This window comes from Felis catus, chromosome D1, assembly GCF_018350175.1.
Source record: "Felis catus isolate Fca126 chromosome D1, F.catus_Fca126_mat1.0, whole genome shotgun sequence".
Classification (NCBI taxonomy): Eukaryota; Metazoa; Chordata; class Mammalia; order Carnivora; family Felidae; genus Felis; species Felis catus.
Window position 1 is genome coordinate 74,398,917 of NC_058377.1, and position 17,807 is coordinate 74,416,723.

The 17,807-nt window shown below is 39.1% G+C and overlaps 2 protein-coding genes and 1 pseudogene across 2 annotated transcripts in view; 1 reads left to right on the forward strand and 2 right to left on the reverse strand.

Annotated features, from left to right (window-relative positions):
* Positions 1 to 17,807, reverse strand: part of TSG101 (tumor susceptibility 101) — a 57,693-nt gene that overhangs the window by 723 nt on the left and 39,163 nt on the right. The window lies entirely within an intron of this gene.
* LOC109492041 (L-lactate dehydrogenase A-like 6A) lies at positions 359 to 17,356 on the forward strand. Its single transcript, XM_045039046.1, is given in 13 exon segments — positions 359 to 1,505; positions 1,904 to 1,945; positions 1,948 to 2,061; positions 6,568 to 6,681; positions 7,466 to 7,642; positions 13,682 to 13,705; positions 13,708 to 13,854; positions 14,962 to 14,976; positions 14,979 to 15,069; positions 15,750 to 15,789; positions 15,791 to 15,819; positions 15,821 to 15,872; positions 16,802 to 17,356. Coding segments are annotated over 13 exon segments (1,239 nt in total). The 5' UTR covers positions 359 to 1,297; the 3' UTR covers positions 16,988 to 17,356.
* Positions 10,513 to 12,089, reverse strand: LOC102902561 (annotated as a pseudogene).

A 17,807-nucleotide genomic window follows, 5' to 3' on the forward strand; every position in this document is an offset into this window, starting at 1 on the left:
AATCTTTATTTATCCTTGAGACAGAGAGAGACAGAGCATGAATGGGGGAGGGGCAGAGAGAGAGGGAGACACAGAATCGGAAGCAGGCTCCGGGCTCTGAGCCATCAGCCCAGAGCCTGACACGGGGCTCGAACTCACAAACCGTGAGATCGTGACCTGAGCCGAAGTCGGACGCTCAACCGACTGAGCCACCCAGGTGCCCCTTTAATATTTATTTATTAAAAAAAAAGTTTTAAGTTTATTTTTGAGAGAGAGCACGAGCGCAAGTGGGTGGGGGGAGGGGAGGCGAGGGGGGTGAGGCAGAGAGAGAAGGAGACACGGAATCCAAAGCAGGCTCCAGGCTCTGAGCTGTCAGCGCAGAGCTTGACACGGGGCCTCTAACTCAAGAACCGCGAGATCGTGGCCTGAGCCGAAGTGGGAGCCTTAACCGACTGAGCCACCCAGGCACCTCTTATTCTTTAATATTTAATTTCATGATGGGGTGAGTGGAGCTGAACGATTGGGGGAAAATGTCTAAAAAGGCCCTTGAGGGAGAGAGAATGAAAAAAAGTTTGAGAAACAGCTGCTCTACTTCTTAGAAAAGAATTTGTCAGATGTGTATTATGTATTACGATTCACAAATGAGTTAGGAAACACTTAATTAGGTAGAACGTGGTGGGACAAGAGAACAGAAGCCTTGGTGTATCCCAGACTAAAGGATGAGAGGGGAATTTTGGGTTCTGCATTTAACTACCACATAAATGAGTTGAGCTTTCCCATACCCCTGTGAAAATTGTTATCAATTAGCCCTGCACTGATCAAGTTCTTAGGGTTTCATATTTTATTTAAAAAGCCCCTTTGCATAGCAGGCTTTTAAATTTTTACTTATTCACTTTGTGGGTGGTTAAAAGTAGCAGTGAGGTCCCTTTCTCCTGCAGCTCTGGGAAAAAGTTAGCAACGGAGAGTCAAGAAGTCCTATTGGATACATCCAGACAAGGTTTGGTTAGAAATACATTTACTTGGGCTTTCCAGTGGATGGGTTTTGGGCAAATGGTACCCCATTTGATAGCTGGAGGCTCTCTAACTCATTGTTATCTTTTGCACCTCGTGCTCTTTGAGCCCAGGAGCCCAAGGAGCCTCCCTGAAACCCACCAACTACAAAAATGGCAGCCCTCCGCTGGTGCAGGTGACAAGCTGCAGGCGCAGGCCGGGCACAGGCCAGACACGATGCACCAGAACCCTCATTCTGGCCTCGCTTCTGCGCCAGGTGTGCTACGACCAAAACGAGGCCCGCAGCCTTGCGCAGCCTCACTAGCCAATGGTTTTCCTTCTTGAGGCCTCAACCAGCTTTTCTGTGGTTTTCCTCCATTCTCTCCATCTGCCTCTCGAGGCGGCGGCCATGAGCTGGGCTGTGGGAGTTCTGTAGATGAGCTGCAGCGTGGTCGCCGTGGGAGTGAATTTCTTTTGCCTGAGGATGGCTCTGTGTCCCTTGCAGCCTGCACACATCCCTGTCAGAGGTGGCTGGCCCTCTCACCCGCGTGAGTGTGGCCGGAAGTACTGCGTGCTTGGCAGTCCTCGGCCCTGGACTTACGGAGTCTGGGCTGGGTTCTGGAGCCAAGAGCTGGGCGAGGGGGAAAACTGGGGTGGTGAGGGGAGGAAGAGCTGTCCTGACTGTCGTGTCACTTTTGGTGAAGCCGCCCCTTTGCCTTCACTAATTCTTAATCCCTCTTAACTGTTCCACCCTCCTCTTCCTTCCCTGGGTTTACCTCTGGATGCTGGGCAGCTGGCTAGAAACTACCCAGCTTCTTTGCCAGTCAGTTTTGTCATTCCCTGTTGGGTCTGCAGCACCTCCTTCCCCCAGGGGACCCGGGAGTTTTCTATATGCCCACTCTCACTGCAGACCAAATTTGGAAGTGGCTTTGCAGTTTTTCCTCACTCTGTTAGGTTTCCAAGATGGCGACTATCAAGGTGAACTTCTTAAGAATTTCACTTCAGAGGAGGCCATTCATCACAATAAGATCTCCATTATAGGAACTGGATCGCTTGGAACAGCCTGTATAATCAGCATCTTACTAAAAGTAAGTTCTCTGTTCTGTGCCATAGGGTTAACCAAGTTTCCCTTCTTTGGATGTAAGGCTACTGCATATGGTTAGGCAGGTTGTGTTCAGTTAAAAATGGGGTGAGTAGAGGCCTCATTCAGTCCCTGCAGGCTTAGCCCAGAGGCACAGGTGGGCTTTTCTAATTGTTCTACCCAGAGGGGGCTGCTTTCTCTAGGTTTTGGGTTTTTGTTTGCTTGTTTTTGTTTTGTTTTTTGAGAGAGAGTGCAAGCAGGGGAGAAGCAGAGGGAGAGGGAGAGAGAGAATCTAAAGCAGGCTCCATGCTCAGCATGAAGGAAGCCCGGTGACGTGGGGCTCAAGGTCACCACTGTGAGATTATGACCTGAGTGGAAATCAAGAGTCCCATGCTTAACCAGCTGAGCCACCCAGGCGCCCCTGGTTTTTCTAGTATTTATGATGGTATCATATGTGTGAGAATGTTGATGTTGCTCTTTCCCCCATGTGATGACAGTATGAAGTACCCCTTTGCTTGGGGTACTTTGTAGGAAACAGCTCATACACGTGCAATGAAGAAATAGGTGGCAGAAAAAAGTGCACAACCTGTCAGTTGTGGTAGGTGTCCTACTACCACAAAATATAATAGTCTTTTTCCTTTAAAAATCTCTCTCCGGTTTCCTCGTCTCTGTCTTTATTTCCCTTCTACCTTATCCATGTTAGGTTAGTTTTAGTGTTTAGTTCTTAGCATTCATGTAGCAGATAAACTTAGCTTCCAGTTAAATGGCTAGATACAGGACTAGAAAGATTCTCACTCCTAAGAATATTACCCTGATCTGAACCCATAATGTTTTAGTAAGTCATAATAAACTCTTGGAGCTATGCTTTGCTTTTATTAGTGGGATATCTGTAAAATTTCCTAAGCTACCTTTCTATAGCCTTTAGTCCTGGCCCTGGGTTTGAGCTAGATGACAGAAGTATCTGTAAGGCACTAAGAACATCAGCTGCTGTTAACTACTGCTGCTAGCAATCATATGAATTCCCAATGGTTCATTTTGTCTGTTAACTATAATGCCTTTGTCAGCGGTGCACCGTTGCTAATGAAGAGTGTGCATATGTGAAAGCCAATACATTTGTTGTCAATGTCAATAATAATGAAAAAGTGCTTTATATATGTTGTCTAATAAAACCCCGAAAGTAATTATTAGATCTATTTTGTAAAGGAGAAAAAAGAGCACAGACTATCTCAAGTTGCATGAATAGATAAGTATACAGATAAGTGTACAGAAAACCTTGAAGTAAAAGATTTATTTATTACCTCTACTTTGAAGGGCTTTTTTGAGAGGATTTGGGCCCTAGCCCTAAAAAAGCAAGATGATAGGCATGAGCTCTCAGAGCTTGAATTGTGTGGTGTGACAATTACAGCATTTGTAGGTCTGAGAGAGTGTAGTGCACAGTCCCCTACAAAGTCCCAGGTTAAGGCCCCCATTCATCTGTCCCTCTTTTGGCCCTAGATTCTGCAACTTCTTCCATCCAAGGAGGTGGTGATATCTTAAAAGCTTCTTGTTTATAAGGAAGGAGTTCTCAGTAGGAATTATTTAGTACTCTATTGGCAGAAATTTATTGTATAAACCTAGTAGGGAAACAGCAATGTTTTTGAAAATCACTGAATTATACCATAATACATAAGCTTTCACTACTATAATGTGATATTCACAAGGGCAGGCATCTTCATTTCTTTTATTCTTGTACCCCAAGTCTAGCTAGAACAACGTCTAGTGTAATAGACACTTAGTAGTTGAATGAAAGAATAGAAGTCAATTGCATGTTAAAAGGGAGAAAGCACCGGATAACGAGTGCAGAGAATGGATATTTTACCCACTTTCATTTTTATAAATATGGAAAATGTCCAGAGAGACGGAGTTAAAATATTTTTTAATAGACTTTGTTTTTAGACTTTATTTTTTAAAGAATAGTTTTCGAGTTACAGAAAGGTTGAAAAGATAGTACAGAGTTCTATCTTTATCTCACACCCAGTTATTAACATCATACTTTAGTATGTTACAAATGTATAAATGCTTTTGTAAATGTATAATCATTGTCGTTAACTAAAGGCCATACATTACCCAGATTTCCTTAGTTTATATCTACTGTCCTATTTTCTGTTCTAGGATCCCATCCAGGATACATTACATTTAGTCATCATGTCTCCTTAGGCTCCCTTCGACTATGACAGTTTCTTAGACTTTGTTTTTGATGGCTGGCAGTTTTAAGGATTACCGGTCATGTATTTTGTAGAATGACCCTCTGTTGAAATTTGTCTTGTTTTTTTTTTTTTTTTTCATGGTTAGACTGGGGTTATGGATTTTAGAGGGGAAAACACAGAGGCCAAGTGCGATTTTCATTGTGTCATATCCAGGGTACATACTGTCAATGTGATTTATCGTGGTTGATGTTGACCTCAGTCACCTAGCTGAGGTAGTGTTAGTGACTCTCTTTTCCCCCTTTCCACACTATGCTCTTTGGAAGGAAGTCTCTGTATTCAGCCCACACTTAAAGAGTGGGAGTTATGCTCCCTCTGAGGGTGGAGTATCTCTATAAATTATTTGGAATTTCACATGGGAGATTTGTTTCTTCCACTCTATTAATTCATTTGTAGATATTAGTATGGATTCCTGGATTTTATTTTATGTTTTGGGTTATAATCCAATATGTCTTCATGGATGTTGTTTCTCGAATTGTTCAGCTTTGGCCACTGGAAGCTCGTTCAGTTAGCTACTGTGCTCCTTTGACATATCTCATTGTTTTGTTTTAAGTACTTCCTTACTTTCTGGCACTTTCTTCATCTTGTATATTTTCTGCTCCAGGCCCAAAGCAGCCTTTTTTTCTAAGGATCTCTGGTTCCTGTTATTGGAGATGGGATTATGTAAATCAAGATGCTGGGCATGTTCTTTGGTACTGGACGTATAGTACATTTTAGAAGCTAGCTTTTCAAAGATAATTTTATCAATACTGTATAATTCTGCTACATACAATTCCAATCACTTTGAATAGTTCAAAGTATCCAGAAAGCATTGGCATCTCATTAAGCAACAATATTTTCCTTGTGATAGAGTTTAGACTTCTAGGCTAATCACTTATGATGTTTAAAATTCAAAGTGCTTGGCTTTGGATTTCCATTACTTAGAATAAAGTAAAATATCCAACAATAAGTTGTAGATGTTTGATCATTTACTTCTCAGTACTAGCACAGTCATTTAAAAATTCTTTTTTAATTTTTATTTATTTTTGAGAGAGAGAGAGAGAGAGAGAGAGAGAGAGAGCGTATGAGCAGGGGAGGGGGAAGAGAGAGGGAGACACAGAATCCAAAGCAGGCTCCAGGCTCTGAGCTGTCAGCACAGAGCCCGACACGAGGCTTGAACTCACAAACGGTAAGATCTTGACCTGAACCGAAGTTGGACACTTAATCGACTGAGCCACCCAGGCACCTCACACATTTTTTTTTTTCAGTGAAAATTTTAGTATAAAGATAAAAGAATATGTAGTTATTTAAAACATTTTTTAAGAGGTAACACATTCACAAGGTTAAAAAATAAAGCTAATATAAACAGATACTCATGGAGAAGCATGTTTTCATTAACCCTCTCCCTCTATGTCTATTATAGGCATCCATTTAAATTAGTTTCTTGTGTGTCTTCAAGTGTTTCTTTTGCAAATACAAATATGTTATATTCCCTTCTTTCTAACATATAAAGTAGCATGCTAGAAATATATAGTACTGATTGGTTTTTGCAGGTAATATTATCTGATTATAGAACTATAAACTTGTAGAGTTGGAAAGGGCCTTATATTTCAATCCATTTATTTTAAAAACTATTACTGAGCTCTTATGTGCTAGGTAGGTGTTAAGCACCAGAGTGCAGATGAATAAACACTTCCTATTCTCAAGGAGCTCCTAATTAAAAAAAAAAAAATTTTTATGTTTATTTATTTATTTTGAAGGAGACAGAAACAGCATGAGCAGGGGAGGGGCAGAGAGAGAGAGAGAGAGAGAGAGAGAGAGAGAATGAATGAATCCCAAGCAGGCTCCGCACCATCAATGCCCGATGCAGGGCTTGAACCCACAAAACCGTGAAGTCATGACCTGAGCCAAAACCAAGAGTCAGACGCTTAACCAACTGAGCCACCCAGGCACCCCAAGGAGCTCCTAGTTTGATGAGAAATTCCTTCTACAGAATCACTGCTTTATCACTGTAAGCCTCAGCTTAAGTTAAAGAGGTGTTCACTACCTTCAGAGACTGTTCTATTGATTAAACGGTTTCTGTTTTTTCCTAATTGTGAACTGAAACGTTCTTCTTTGTAACTTGTATCTCCTCTAGTTGGGGCTTTTGTATCCTGAGATGTTGAACATACTGCGTCTTCTTTGAGCCTAATATAAGATACACAGATGGCCAGTATAACAGTTTTCTTTCACTCTCCTCTTAATCAGAAAGTTTACTCCCTCCCTGCTTTTGACTGATTTCTTTTAGGGCTTGAGTGATGGATGAGCTTGCCTTTGTGGATGTTGGTGAAGGCAAACAGATGGGTGGGACAGTGGATCTTCAACATGGTAGCCCTTTCATGAAAATGCCAAACAGTGTTTCTGGCAAAGGTTAATATCATAGTTAAATACTATAAATATTTGAATACTACATGAATAAATATGAAAATTGGATCTTTATTTCCCTTTATGAAGACTTCCTCAGTTCTTCTAAAGGTGATTGCTCCCTACTCTGTACACTCATAGCCTCTTGTTCAGATTTCATTAGGTTTTACTTCATTTAGTTTCAAGGTTTCCTACAGCCTCTGAGTCCCTCTGAGCAGCAGTAACAGTGGTTATCATGATAGTTGTCATGAACTGATTGTCTATTTTGTGCCAGAGCTAAGCGCTTTATGCATATTATTTAATACCTAGGACAGCTCTGTGAGGTTTTACAGATGATGCACCTGTGAACTGAAGTTAAATAAAATGGAGTAAGGATTTGAACCCAGTTCTGTTTGACTCAAAAACCTAAGTTCTTGACTACTGTATTTTATTTACTTGGCACCCATGAGATAATCATTTGAAAAAATACATGAACCAAGATCTCCCTGGCCTTTTCACACCACGTCTCTAAGTAAATATTCTCATTTACCAGACTCATACACATTTTTATCTCTTATTCTATGAAGTACAAGAGGTATGTTAGGTTTTTAAAAAATGTACAAGAAACATTGAAGTTTAGTAAAACTTAGTGACATTTCTCTAAACTACAAGAGTGTTGTGGGCATTATAGATCTGAGGGAGCCCAGTCTTCAGTAAACACAGTGTGGTGATTGAGCCCTAACAGGAAATGTGTACCTAAATGTCAGATGTTTTCTTGCATAATGTATTTTCTATTCAAATCTTTCCCCAGATTACCTTGTCACTGTAAACTCCAACGTAGTGATTATCACAGCAGGTGCACGCCAGATAAGAGGAGGAGAAACACACCTTGATTTAGTCTAGCGAAATGTGTCCATGTTTAAATGAATGATTCCCAGTATTACCCAATATAGTCACCGCTGCAAACTGATTATTGTTTCCAGTCCAGGTCAGTTTTGTTTTGACTGAATGTTCAGTGAAGAATTTTTGTGTGTGTGTGGGGGGGGTGGGGTTAGGCTTGGTAACTTGGTAGAAAAATATATTTAAGTTGGAAACTAGTGATATAACCAGAATCTGTTCCGGTTTTGCTAATGTAATATGTATTTTGCACAGTTGTAATCAGTGTATATGTACTATAATGAAGATTTCCTTAAACACTAGGATGTATGATTATATAATTTGCTTAATCATAATGACTTCTAAAGTTTACATTCTAAAGGCTTTCATATCTGAGTTGTTTCCAGATTATCGAGGGTGCAGAAGTGAAAGTAACACTATAGTTTACTGCCTGACTTTCCAAAATTGCACAACTCCTCAGTGGTGCATGAATAAAGTGGACAAATTCAAGATATATTTTGGAGATAAAATGTGCAGGATTGTGTGTAGTGAGGGACAGGGAGGGATAAAAACTGACTTCTAGATTTTTTTCCTCAAGCAACTGATTGGATGGTGGCTCCATTTACCTGGGTTGGGATGCTTTCAAGGGGGTGGGAGTCAATGAGGGAAGTAGGAGAGGGTGTTGGGTTTAGGAGAGAAAAATCAAGACTTCCAGTTGGGACATGTTAAATTTAAGATATCTAAAGACATTCAAGAAGAAATATCAAATAGGTAGCTAACTGAATCTGGAGCTCAGAAATCTAGGCTGAGATATTTAGGAAAATTACTGTCATTTGGAGTAGTCATTTGGAATAGTTTTTGTCTGTGGGTAGGCCAAAACTGAGTACCTAAGTTTATTCATTTAATTTTGATACTGAGGAAATGCCTTTAAAATTTTGTTTTATAATTTTATAAAATATTTACATGACTACCGGAAGTCTAGCTTCTTTCTCTGTCCCCTTTTCCCTTTAGTCTCCACTTTAAAATTAGTAGCCATTAAAAATTGTTTAGTTTATAGTTTTTTGTTTCTTTGTACACTTTACTCCATCCTCTTCTTTAAGTTTAATACATCATGAAGATCACTCCATATTAGTATTCAGACGTGTCAGTTACTATAGCTTTGTGATAAGTTTTAAAATCAAGGAGGTATTAACTCCTCCAACTTTGTTATTTTCAAGATCGTTTTGGCTCTGGAGTCCTTTGCATTTCCACATACATTTTATTTATTTATTTATTTATTTATTTATTTATTTATTTAATATAATTTATTGTCAAATTGGCTAACATACAGTGTGTAAAGTGTGCTCTTGGTTTGGAGGGTAGATTCTCGTGGCTCATTGCTTACATACAACACCCAGTGCTCATCCCAACAAGCGCCCTCCTCAATCCCCCTCACCCACCCACTTTCCCCTCTTCCCCAACCCCCATCAGCCCTTAGTTTGTTCTCTGTATTTAAGAGTCTCTTATGGTTTGCCTCACTCCCTCTCTGTAACTATTTTTTTTTCCCTTTGCCTTCCACCATGGTCTTCTGTTAAGTTTCTCAAAATCCACATATGAGTGAAAACATATTATCTGTCCTTCTCTGACTGACTTATTTCACTCAGTATAATACCCTCCAGAACCATCCACATTGTTGTAAATGGCAGGATTTCATTCTTTCTCATTGGGAAGTAGTATTCCATTGTATATATAAACCACAATTTCTTTATCCGTTCGTCAGTTGATGGACATTTAGGCTTTTTCCGTGATTTGGTTGTTGTTGAAAGTGCTGCTATAAACGTTGGGGTACAAGTGCCCCTATGCATCAGCACTCCTGTATCCCTTCGGTAAATTCCTAGCAGTGCTATTGCTGGGTCATAGGGTAGATCTATTTTTAATTCTTTGAGGAAATTCCACACTGTTTTCCAGAGTGGCTGCACCAGTTTGCGTTCCCACCAACAGTGCAAGAGGGTTCCTGTTTCTCCACACCCTCACCAGTATCTGTAGTTTCCTGAGTTGTTCATTTTAGCCACTCTGACTGGTGTGAGGTGGTATCTCAGTTACACATACATTTTAGAACCAGCTTGTGAATTTCTGCAAAAAAACTCTGCAGAGATTTCAATAATGAGTATGTTGAATCTGTAGACTAATTTTGGTAACATTTCCATCATGACAATAATAAGTCTGGTTGATGTCCATAGGATGTCTTCCTTCCCATTTATTTATTTAAACCTTCTCTTTACTTTCAGCAATGTTTTCTAGTTTTTGGTGTACAAATCTTCTACTTTTTTAGATTTTAGATTAGGTTATTAGATCTTAGATTCACATCTTCTATATACAAGACCGTATTGTCTGTGAATATAGTTTTCTCTTTGTAATCAGAATGGCTTTTTTCTTTCTTTCTTTTTCTTTCTTTCTTTCTTTCTTTTCTTTCTTTCTTTCTTTCTCTTCTTTTCTTTCTTCCTTTCTTTTCTTTTCTTTCTTTCTTTCTTCTTTCTTTCATTCTTTCCCTCTCTCTTTCTTTCATAATTGCCTTGGCTAGGCCCTCCAATACAGTATTGTGTAAGTGGTGAGAGTGGGCATCCTTATCTTATTTCCCAATTTAAGTGTAACGTTAGTTGTATGTTTTTCATAGATCCTCTTTGTTGTATTAGAGATGTCCCCTTCTGTTCTTAGTTTCTTGAGGATTTTTACCACGAATGGGTGTTGGGTTTTATCAAATGCTTTTTTTGTGTCTCTTGAGACCACCTTTTTTGGGGGGGTTTTACTTTATTCTATTAATGTATTGTACCAGTTGGGTTTTGGATGTTAAACCAATTCTGGGATAAATCTCCCTTAGTCATTATGTATAATCCATTTTATTGCTGATGGATTTGGTTTGGTAATATTTTGTTAAGGATGTTCACATTTATATTCTTGAGGGAAAATGTTTTTCCAGAGGGGTCTTCGTCTAACTTTGGGTAATAGTGTCCTCATAGAATAAGTAGTGAAGTGTTCCTTCCTCCATTTTCTGGACGTTTGTGAAGGACTGGTATTGTTTGAATGTTTAGTAGAATTCCCTAGTGAAGGCACTTGGGCTGAGGCTTTGCTTTTGGGAAGATTACTGATTTGATTTAATCTCACATTTTCTATTTGAGTAGGTTTCAGTAGTTTTTGCCTTTGTAGGAATTTACCTATTTATGTAAATTATCTAATTTGTTGGCTTATAGTTGTTCATAGTACTTCCAAACAATCTTATTTCTCTAAGGTCAATAGCGATGGCTCCCTCTTTAATTCCTGATTTTAGTAATTTGATTCCTTCTTTTTTTTTTGTTCTTGGTCAATCTAGCTTGGCTAGCCTAGGTTTTTCCATTTTGTTGATCTTTTCAAAGAACCCATTTTTGATGTCATTAATTTTCTCTATTGACTTTCTATTTTGTTTCATTTTTATTTCCATCCTATTCTTAATTATTTTTTTTCTTCTCTCTCCTTTGGGTTTAGCATGCTCTTCTTTTTGGTTTTTAAGATAGGTTAGGTTAATGATTTGAAATCTTCTTTGTAGTGTGGATTAATGGGTATTGATGTCCCTTTAAGCTATGAAAAACTGCATCCCATAAATTTTGGTATATTTTTTGTCTCAAGTACTTTTAAACTTAAGATTTTTTTTTTTCTTTTCTGAGGAGCAAGAGCTAAATTTTTTATTTCTTTTCTTGCATTTGAAGTATTCCTTGATGACACCTTTGGCCTGAGATTCTGTGCCATAGTCCTTAACTACCACACAATAGCAACCAGTCTCTTTACAGGGCTTTCCCACTGTCAGTTTTACAGAGGCCTACTCATTACCCTAGTTTCGCATCGTTGTCAACCTTAATTAGGTTAATCTGGTTTCAGCACAAAGGAGCTCCACCAACTTGACATACATAGGCTCGTCACATTGGAGAAACACACAGAGATGGGCTTAGTGCTTCTCTAAGGCTTCAGCATCTTTATTTAAATTCCACATGCTAGGCCATTGTGGATGAGGGCAGTCCTCAGCGCCTCATGTGAAACGGAATCAGTGCCTGCTATGCCTCCTGCAGCAGAGCCTTCAGGGGCCATGGCCGTGGGTCATAGGTGGAGGCAAGCCTTAAGCACACCCGAGCCTCCGCCTCTGTACGACTCAGCAGTGGGGGGAACAGCCTTTTTAAGGTTTTGTTTTGAACCACTCATTACTTAGGGGCATGTGGTGGTTAATTTTCAAATATTCGTGAATTTTTCAGCTTTCCTTATATGTTGTTTACTTCTAATTTCTGTGCTGGCATGAGAATATACTTTGTATTTCAACTCTCTTAAATTTGTTGGGATTTATTTTGTGGCCTAGCATATGGTCTGTCATGAAAAAGATTCCATGTTCACTTGAGAATGTATATTCTGCATGTATATTGTGTCACTTAGTTCTAATTGGTTGATAGTATTTGGTTGTTCAGGTCTTCTGTATCCTTGCTGATTATCTGAATAGCTCTATCCAGAATCAAGAGTGGGGTGTTGAAGTTTTTTTTTTTTTTTTTTTTTCAATGTTTATTTATTTTTGGGACAGAGACAGAGCATGAACGGGGGAGGGGCAGAGAGAGAGGGAGACACAGAATCGGAAACAGGCTCCAGGCTCTGAGCCATCAGCCCAGAGCCCGACGCGGGGCTCGAACTCACGGACCGCGAGATCGTGACCTGGCTGCAGTCGGACGCTTAACCGACTGTGCCACCCAGGCGCCCCTTGAAGTTTTCAATTTTATTACTGAATTTTTTACTTTTCCCTTCAGTTTTGCCAATTTTGCTTCATGTATTTTAGGTGCCTGTGTTTATAACTGTTATAACTTACTGATGAATTTATCTTTTTATTATAAAATGTTTCTAGTAACTTAAAAAAATCGGTATAAATAGAACTACTTAGGTTCCCATTGGTATGGTGTGTAATTTTCCATCCTTTTACTTTCAACTTGTTTATATATGTTTTATTTTTTAATTTGTTAATAATGTGTCATATTTGTTTCAGGTGCTATTTATCTCTTTAAATCTACAGTGTGTTTCTTCTACGGAGCAATATAATTAGATCTTGTTTTACCCAGTTTGAAAAACTCTGCATTTGAATAGATTTAGTTTATTCACATTGAATATTTTATTGATGTTTTGGATTTATTTTGGCCATTTTTATATTTGCTTTATGTCTTATATTTTATTTTGTTCCTTAGTTCCTCCTTTACTGACTTGTTTGCATTAAGGTGGTATTTTCTAAAGTACCATTTTAATTCCCTTTTTTTTTTTTTTTGAGAGTGTGTGAGAGTGTGCAGGGGAGGGGCAGAGAATCTTAAGCAGACTTCACACCCAGTGTGCAGTTCAGTGTGGGGCTCGATCTCATCACCATGAGATCATGACCTGAGCTGAAATCAAGAGTTGTAACTGAGCACCCAGGAGCCCCATCCTTTATTCATTTTGAACTATGGTTTTTGATTTTTTTTTTTTTTTTTTTTTAGTGGTTGCTCTTGGAGTTACAATATACAGTTTAACATACCATGATCTACCTCACATTTTTGCATTTAATTCCAACAAAATACAGAAACTCTCCTCCATTATAGCATCAATCCCTGACTTTTGTGCTATTTTGTGTCTATATATTACAAATCAACAAGACAGCATTATAGTTATATATATATATATATATATATATATATATATACATATAACCTTATGTCTTTTGTAGAAGCTAAGAGGAGAAAACTATACATCTGTAGTTTTTATATTAAGCTTTTTATTTCTAGTTTTTTAAAAATAACGATCAACTCTTCCCCTGCCCCTTGCTCACTTGCACATGCTCTCAAATAAGACTCTTTGTATGCATCAAACTGGTAAGAGATTTGATCAGAGTATTCATTTACTCATGTTTCTCAAAATTTTTTATGGAGTGAACCTACTATGTTTCTGCACAAGGACTATGCAAAGTAGCAAAATACTGTTTCATAATATATTTCTATTGGGTAGCCACTGTTGGAATTGTGATACAGTTGGGAGTTGGAATAAAGAACCATGGTTTTTTCCCTCTGATAAAACATCAGATTTAGATAAATCTAAAAAATGTATAATTTTAGATAAGAACTTTTCTGACATTAACTTTTCTTCTCAGTGGGTATCTTAACTTAGGTAGCTTGGAGTTGAGTGCATTTCCCCAAAACCGTGTTATTGGGAATGACTGTAATCTGGACACTGGCCATTTCTGTATCTTGATTGGGCAGAGGCTTGGCATCCATTCTGAAAGCTGTCGTGGGTTGGTCTTTGGAGAGCATGGAGACTTGAGTGGTAAGCCTAAAAGCACCACTGAGCTGTGCATTCTCTGAAAGATATTTATACTATGTTGATCATAGAGATAGTTCATCATAAAGTAAAATAGCTCCTGAGTGGGGGAAAAAGCACTTTTATTCCACTCTAGACCCTTTTAGTAGTGTATTTAAGCACATTTTTATAATAATCTACCAGAAAAACTCACAAATTTGAAAACAGAACATTGTTACAATCCTATGTATGGAAGATTAAAAGACTTATTTATTTATTTTGAGAGAAAGCACACACCCGTGAGAGAGTGGGTGAGGGGCAAAGAGGGGGGAGAGAATCCCAAGCAGGCTCTGAGCTCTCCGTACAGAGCCTGACATGGGGCTCGATCTCCTGAACAGTGAGACCATGACCCGAGGTGGAACTGAGATGCTTAACTGAGCCACCAAGGCACCCCAAGATTATAAGACTTTCTTAATACAGCACTAATATGATATAGTTTATATTTAACTTGGAACACTCTAGAAAGGTCAGTACTGTAATCCGAGTAACACGAATTCTTATTAACAGAGAAAATTACAGAGGAGAGGTGCTGTGATGACAGTGTTTAGTTTTTTCTAAGAACCCTTGAAATCCATTAATATAAAACTTGGTTATGGAAGACTTGAAGTGATAAAAGTTAAAGCTTATCTCTAGTTGAAAGTTTAAAATTGTCACTTCCTTGTTTGGAGAATCTTCACTGAGATGATACAATTATGGGCTCTATCCCTGGAGATTATAGTTTACTAGATTTGGGGCAGGACTTAGACTCTGAATTTTTGATAGTTCTGTTGAACATTGCTATTTGAAAACCACTTGGAGGGTGCCTGGGTGGCTCAGTTGGTTAAGTGTCCAACTTCAGCTCAGGTCATGATCTCACAGTTCATGGGTTCAGACCCCATGTTGGGCTTTGTGCTGACAGCTCAGAGCTTGGAGCTTGCTTCAGATTCTGTCTCCCTCTCTCTCTGCTCCTCCCCAGTTGTAAAATAAACATTAAAAACAAAAACACTCGGCAGTTGTAACAGTTTTGCTAAGGTTTAAAAAACTATTGTTATATAATACCATGTAATAAAAGGACTTTTGATGTCTTTTTCTTAGTTCCTGTATGGAGTGGAGTGGGGTCCTTCTGAAGAATCTGAACTCAGATATAGGAACTGATAAAGATCCTGAGCAGCGGGAAAATGTCCAGAAAGTAGTAGTTGCCAGGTAAGATGTTAGTTTTGCATTTTCAGTATTTTGGAAGCTAGATGTGAGCCTGAATTCTGCCAGGGGGATGAGATTAGTTTAAGTATACATTGTTACATTTCCCATACTTTTCATTAGCACTTCTTTCATTTTTGTGTGATCATATTCACCAGATTAAAACATTTTTTTAAATTTTTACTCATTTTTGAGAAAGTGTGAGCAGGGAGGGGAGGGGGGGAGAGAGAGAGAAAATATGAGAATCCCAAGCAGACTCTGTGCAGTCGGCACGAGCCTGATGTGGGGCTCGAACCCACAAGCCGTGAGATCATGACCTGAGCTGAAGTTGGACACTTAACTGACTGAGCCACCCACCCAGGTGCCCCACCAGATTATAAATTCTTAAGTAGTCCAGGACTGAGTCTGTCTTACTCATTGCTGAGCCTAACCCTAAACACAGCAGGCAATGACTTGTTGAATGACAATATATTCTTTTAAATTGTTATATAGTCTTCACTGTTAGTGGCAAAATTGATTTCATATTAATTATTGTATCTGTATACTTACCCTCATGACTGTTTATCTTAACCAACTGCTATAAGATATTTCTAGGGGAAATTATTGAAGGGAATATTTCAGTTTTGTGGCATTGTCATACCAGCTGCCATAAAATGGATGTTCAAATGACAATTATTTCTCCACAGTAGTTATGAGATGATTAAAAAGAAAGGATATACTTCTTGGGAGTGTTGCCCTATCTGTAGCTGATTTAACAAAGTATTTTGAAGAATCTTAGGAGAGTGCATCCAGTTTCCACCATAAGTAAGGTAGGGATATGCATGCTTGAAAAATTATTTAACATTAACATAAAATAGGAATAAAAACATTGATGAGAGACAATTTTTTAAAAATATTTTTGAGAGAGCGCGCGCGCATGCATGCACGGGGCAGAGACAGATGGAGACAGAATCCAAAGCAGGCTCTGGGCTGTCAGCACAGAGCCCTATACGAGGCTCAAACTCACAAACCATGATAACGTGATCTGAGCCAAAGTCGGACACTTAACCGACTGAGCCACCCAGGTGCCCCAAGGGACAATTAAAGTCTATTCTTTGTTGCTGCTGAAGAGGCAGAGAAAGGGGGATGGTGATGGTACAGGAACTTATCTTTGTAGACTTCTGTCCTAGTATTTATTAGATTCAAGTATATAAAAGTGTTTTTTTGTATGTTTATACTGGCAACACTGGGAAACACTGTGGGTAGGTCTTGCTCCATTTTGAACTGCTCTCTAGAGTTCCAATTACGTCCAATGAAGAGATGTAAGAAGGAAGCACTAGTCACAAAAGTATTAGCAGTTAGTCTCCTGGGGAAGGGGAAGTTGAGGCCTGGGTAAGACTCCTTTGCTAGTCTGAATGTGACAGGCTAAAGCAAAATGGAATTACATCACTGGGAATAACGTGATAGGAACTTTGAAGTGATTCCCTGAATGGTATGGAGATAGGAAGAGGAGAGTGATTCCCAGCAAACATGGCAAGAGGCTGGGGCCTGTGTAGAAAGATGGCTGGTGGATCTGAACAGTAAATACGTCTAGCCGCGTTTTAGATTGTTCTCTGTCCCAACTGGTCTATTTTTCTGCCACAGTTCATACTACAAAGCTGTTAAATTCTCATTCACCCGGCCGTTTCTCTGCTGTTTCTCATACTGCAGACCTTTATTAGAAGAAAGAAAGGAATAATTTTCAAGCCTTTACTTTCAGAGCCTCTATGGAATAAAAGAAGTATTCCTTGTTGTTCCTTGTATCCTGGGAGAGAATGGTATTACAGATCTCACGAAGGTAAAGGTGACCCCTGAAGAGGAGTCTCGTTTGAAAAAGAGTGCAGACACTCTTTGGGAAATTCAGAAGGAGCTCGAGCTTTCAAGTTACTTAAGGCTGCCATTCTGAAGTTACGGAAGAAGAGACCGTGGTTACAGGATATGTAGCAAACTTTCGAATAAACCTGAATTCCTAAAAGTGGAAAAAGGGAAAACAGTGACTTCTCTGTTTAGCAGCTGGGGGTTGGAGGACAGTTTATGCAGTTGCTACATGACTGCAGTTCTGGCACACGCAAGCGTGTGTTTGCCATTTGGTCCAAAATGAATGGATGATGTGTGTTTACAGACGTTCTGATTCTTTTGTCCTGGCTGGCTGATACCTATGTTCATTTATACCCTATAAAAAAAGCTACAAGTTCCTCTACAATATAAAAATGAACATACACACAAAAATGGTAGTTCCAAAACTAGTATTAAATCAAACCTTGATTTGACCTTGCTCGCTTTTATTCTGATAATTTTTACAAAAGATCTGAACTGTATAAACCCTTGAGGGATGACTGAGACCAAGGTGGGCATTCTTCTCTTGGGAGAAATATAGGGTAGGCTGCCTAGCTTCCTAAACATTTTAAAACACTTGAAATTAGAATGTTCCTTTTTTTGTAATCTTGTGAATTTTCTACCTCATTTTGATAGAGAAAATTCTATTTAGAAATTCTGTTCTATTTAAATTCCTGTTTCTGCAGGAAACAGCCCACTGGGTGGTCACAACGTGGCTGTAGAATCACACACCAGGAAGACTGACTTCATGTGACAATAAAAGCAAGGAGGCACTCTACCTTCCTAAACTGTGGCCAGACCGTCTTGCCCAATTAACGTAACTCTCAGGTGTGTAGCCTGCACTTGCCACTCTGTTCCTTTCTTCTTGGTGAGACCGGTTATGGTTTGGT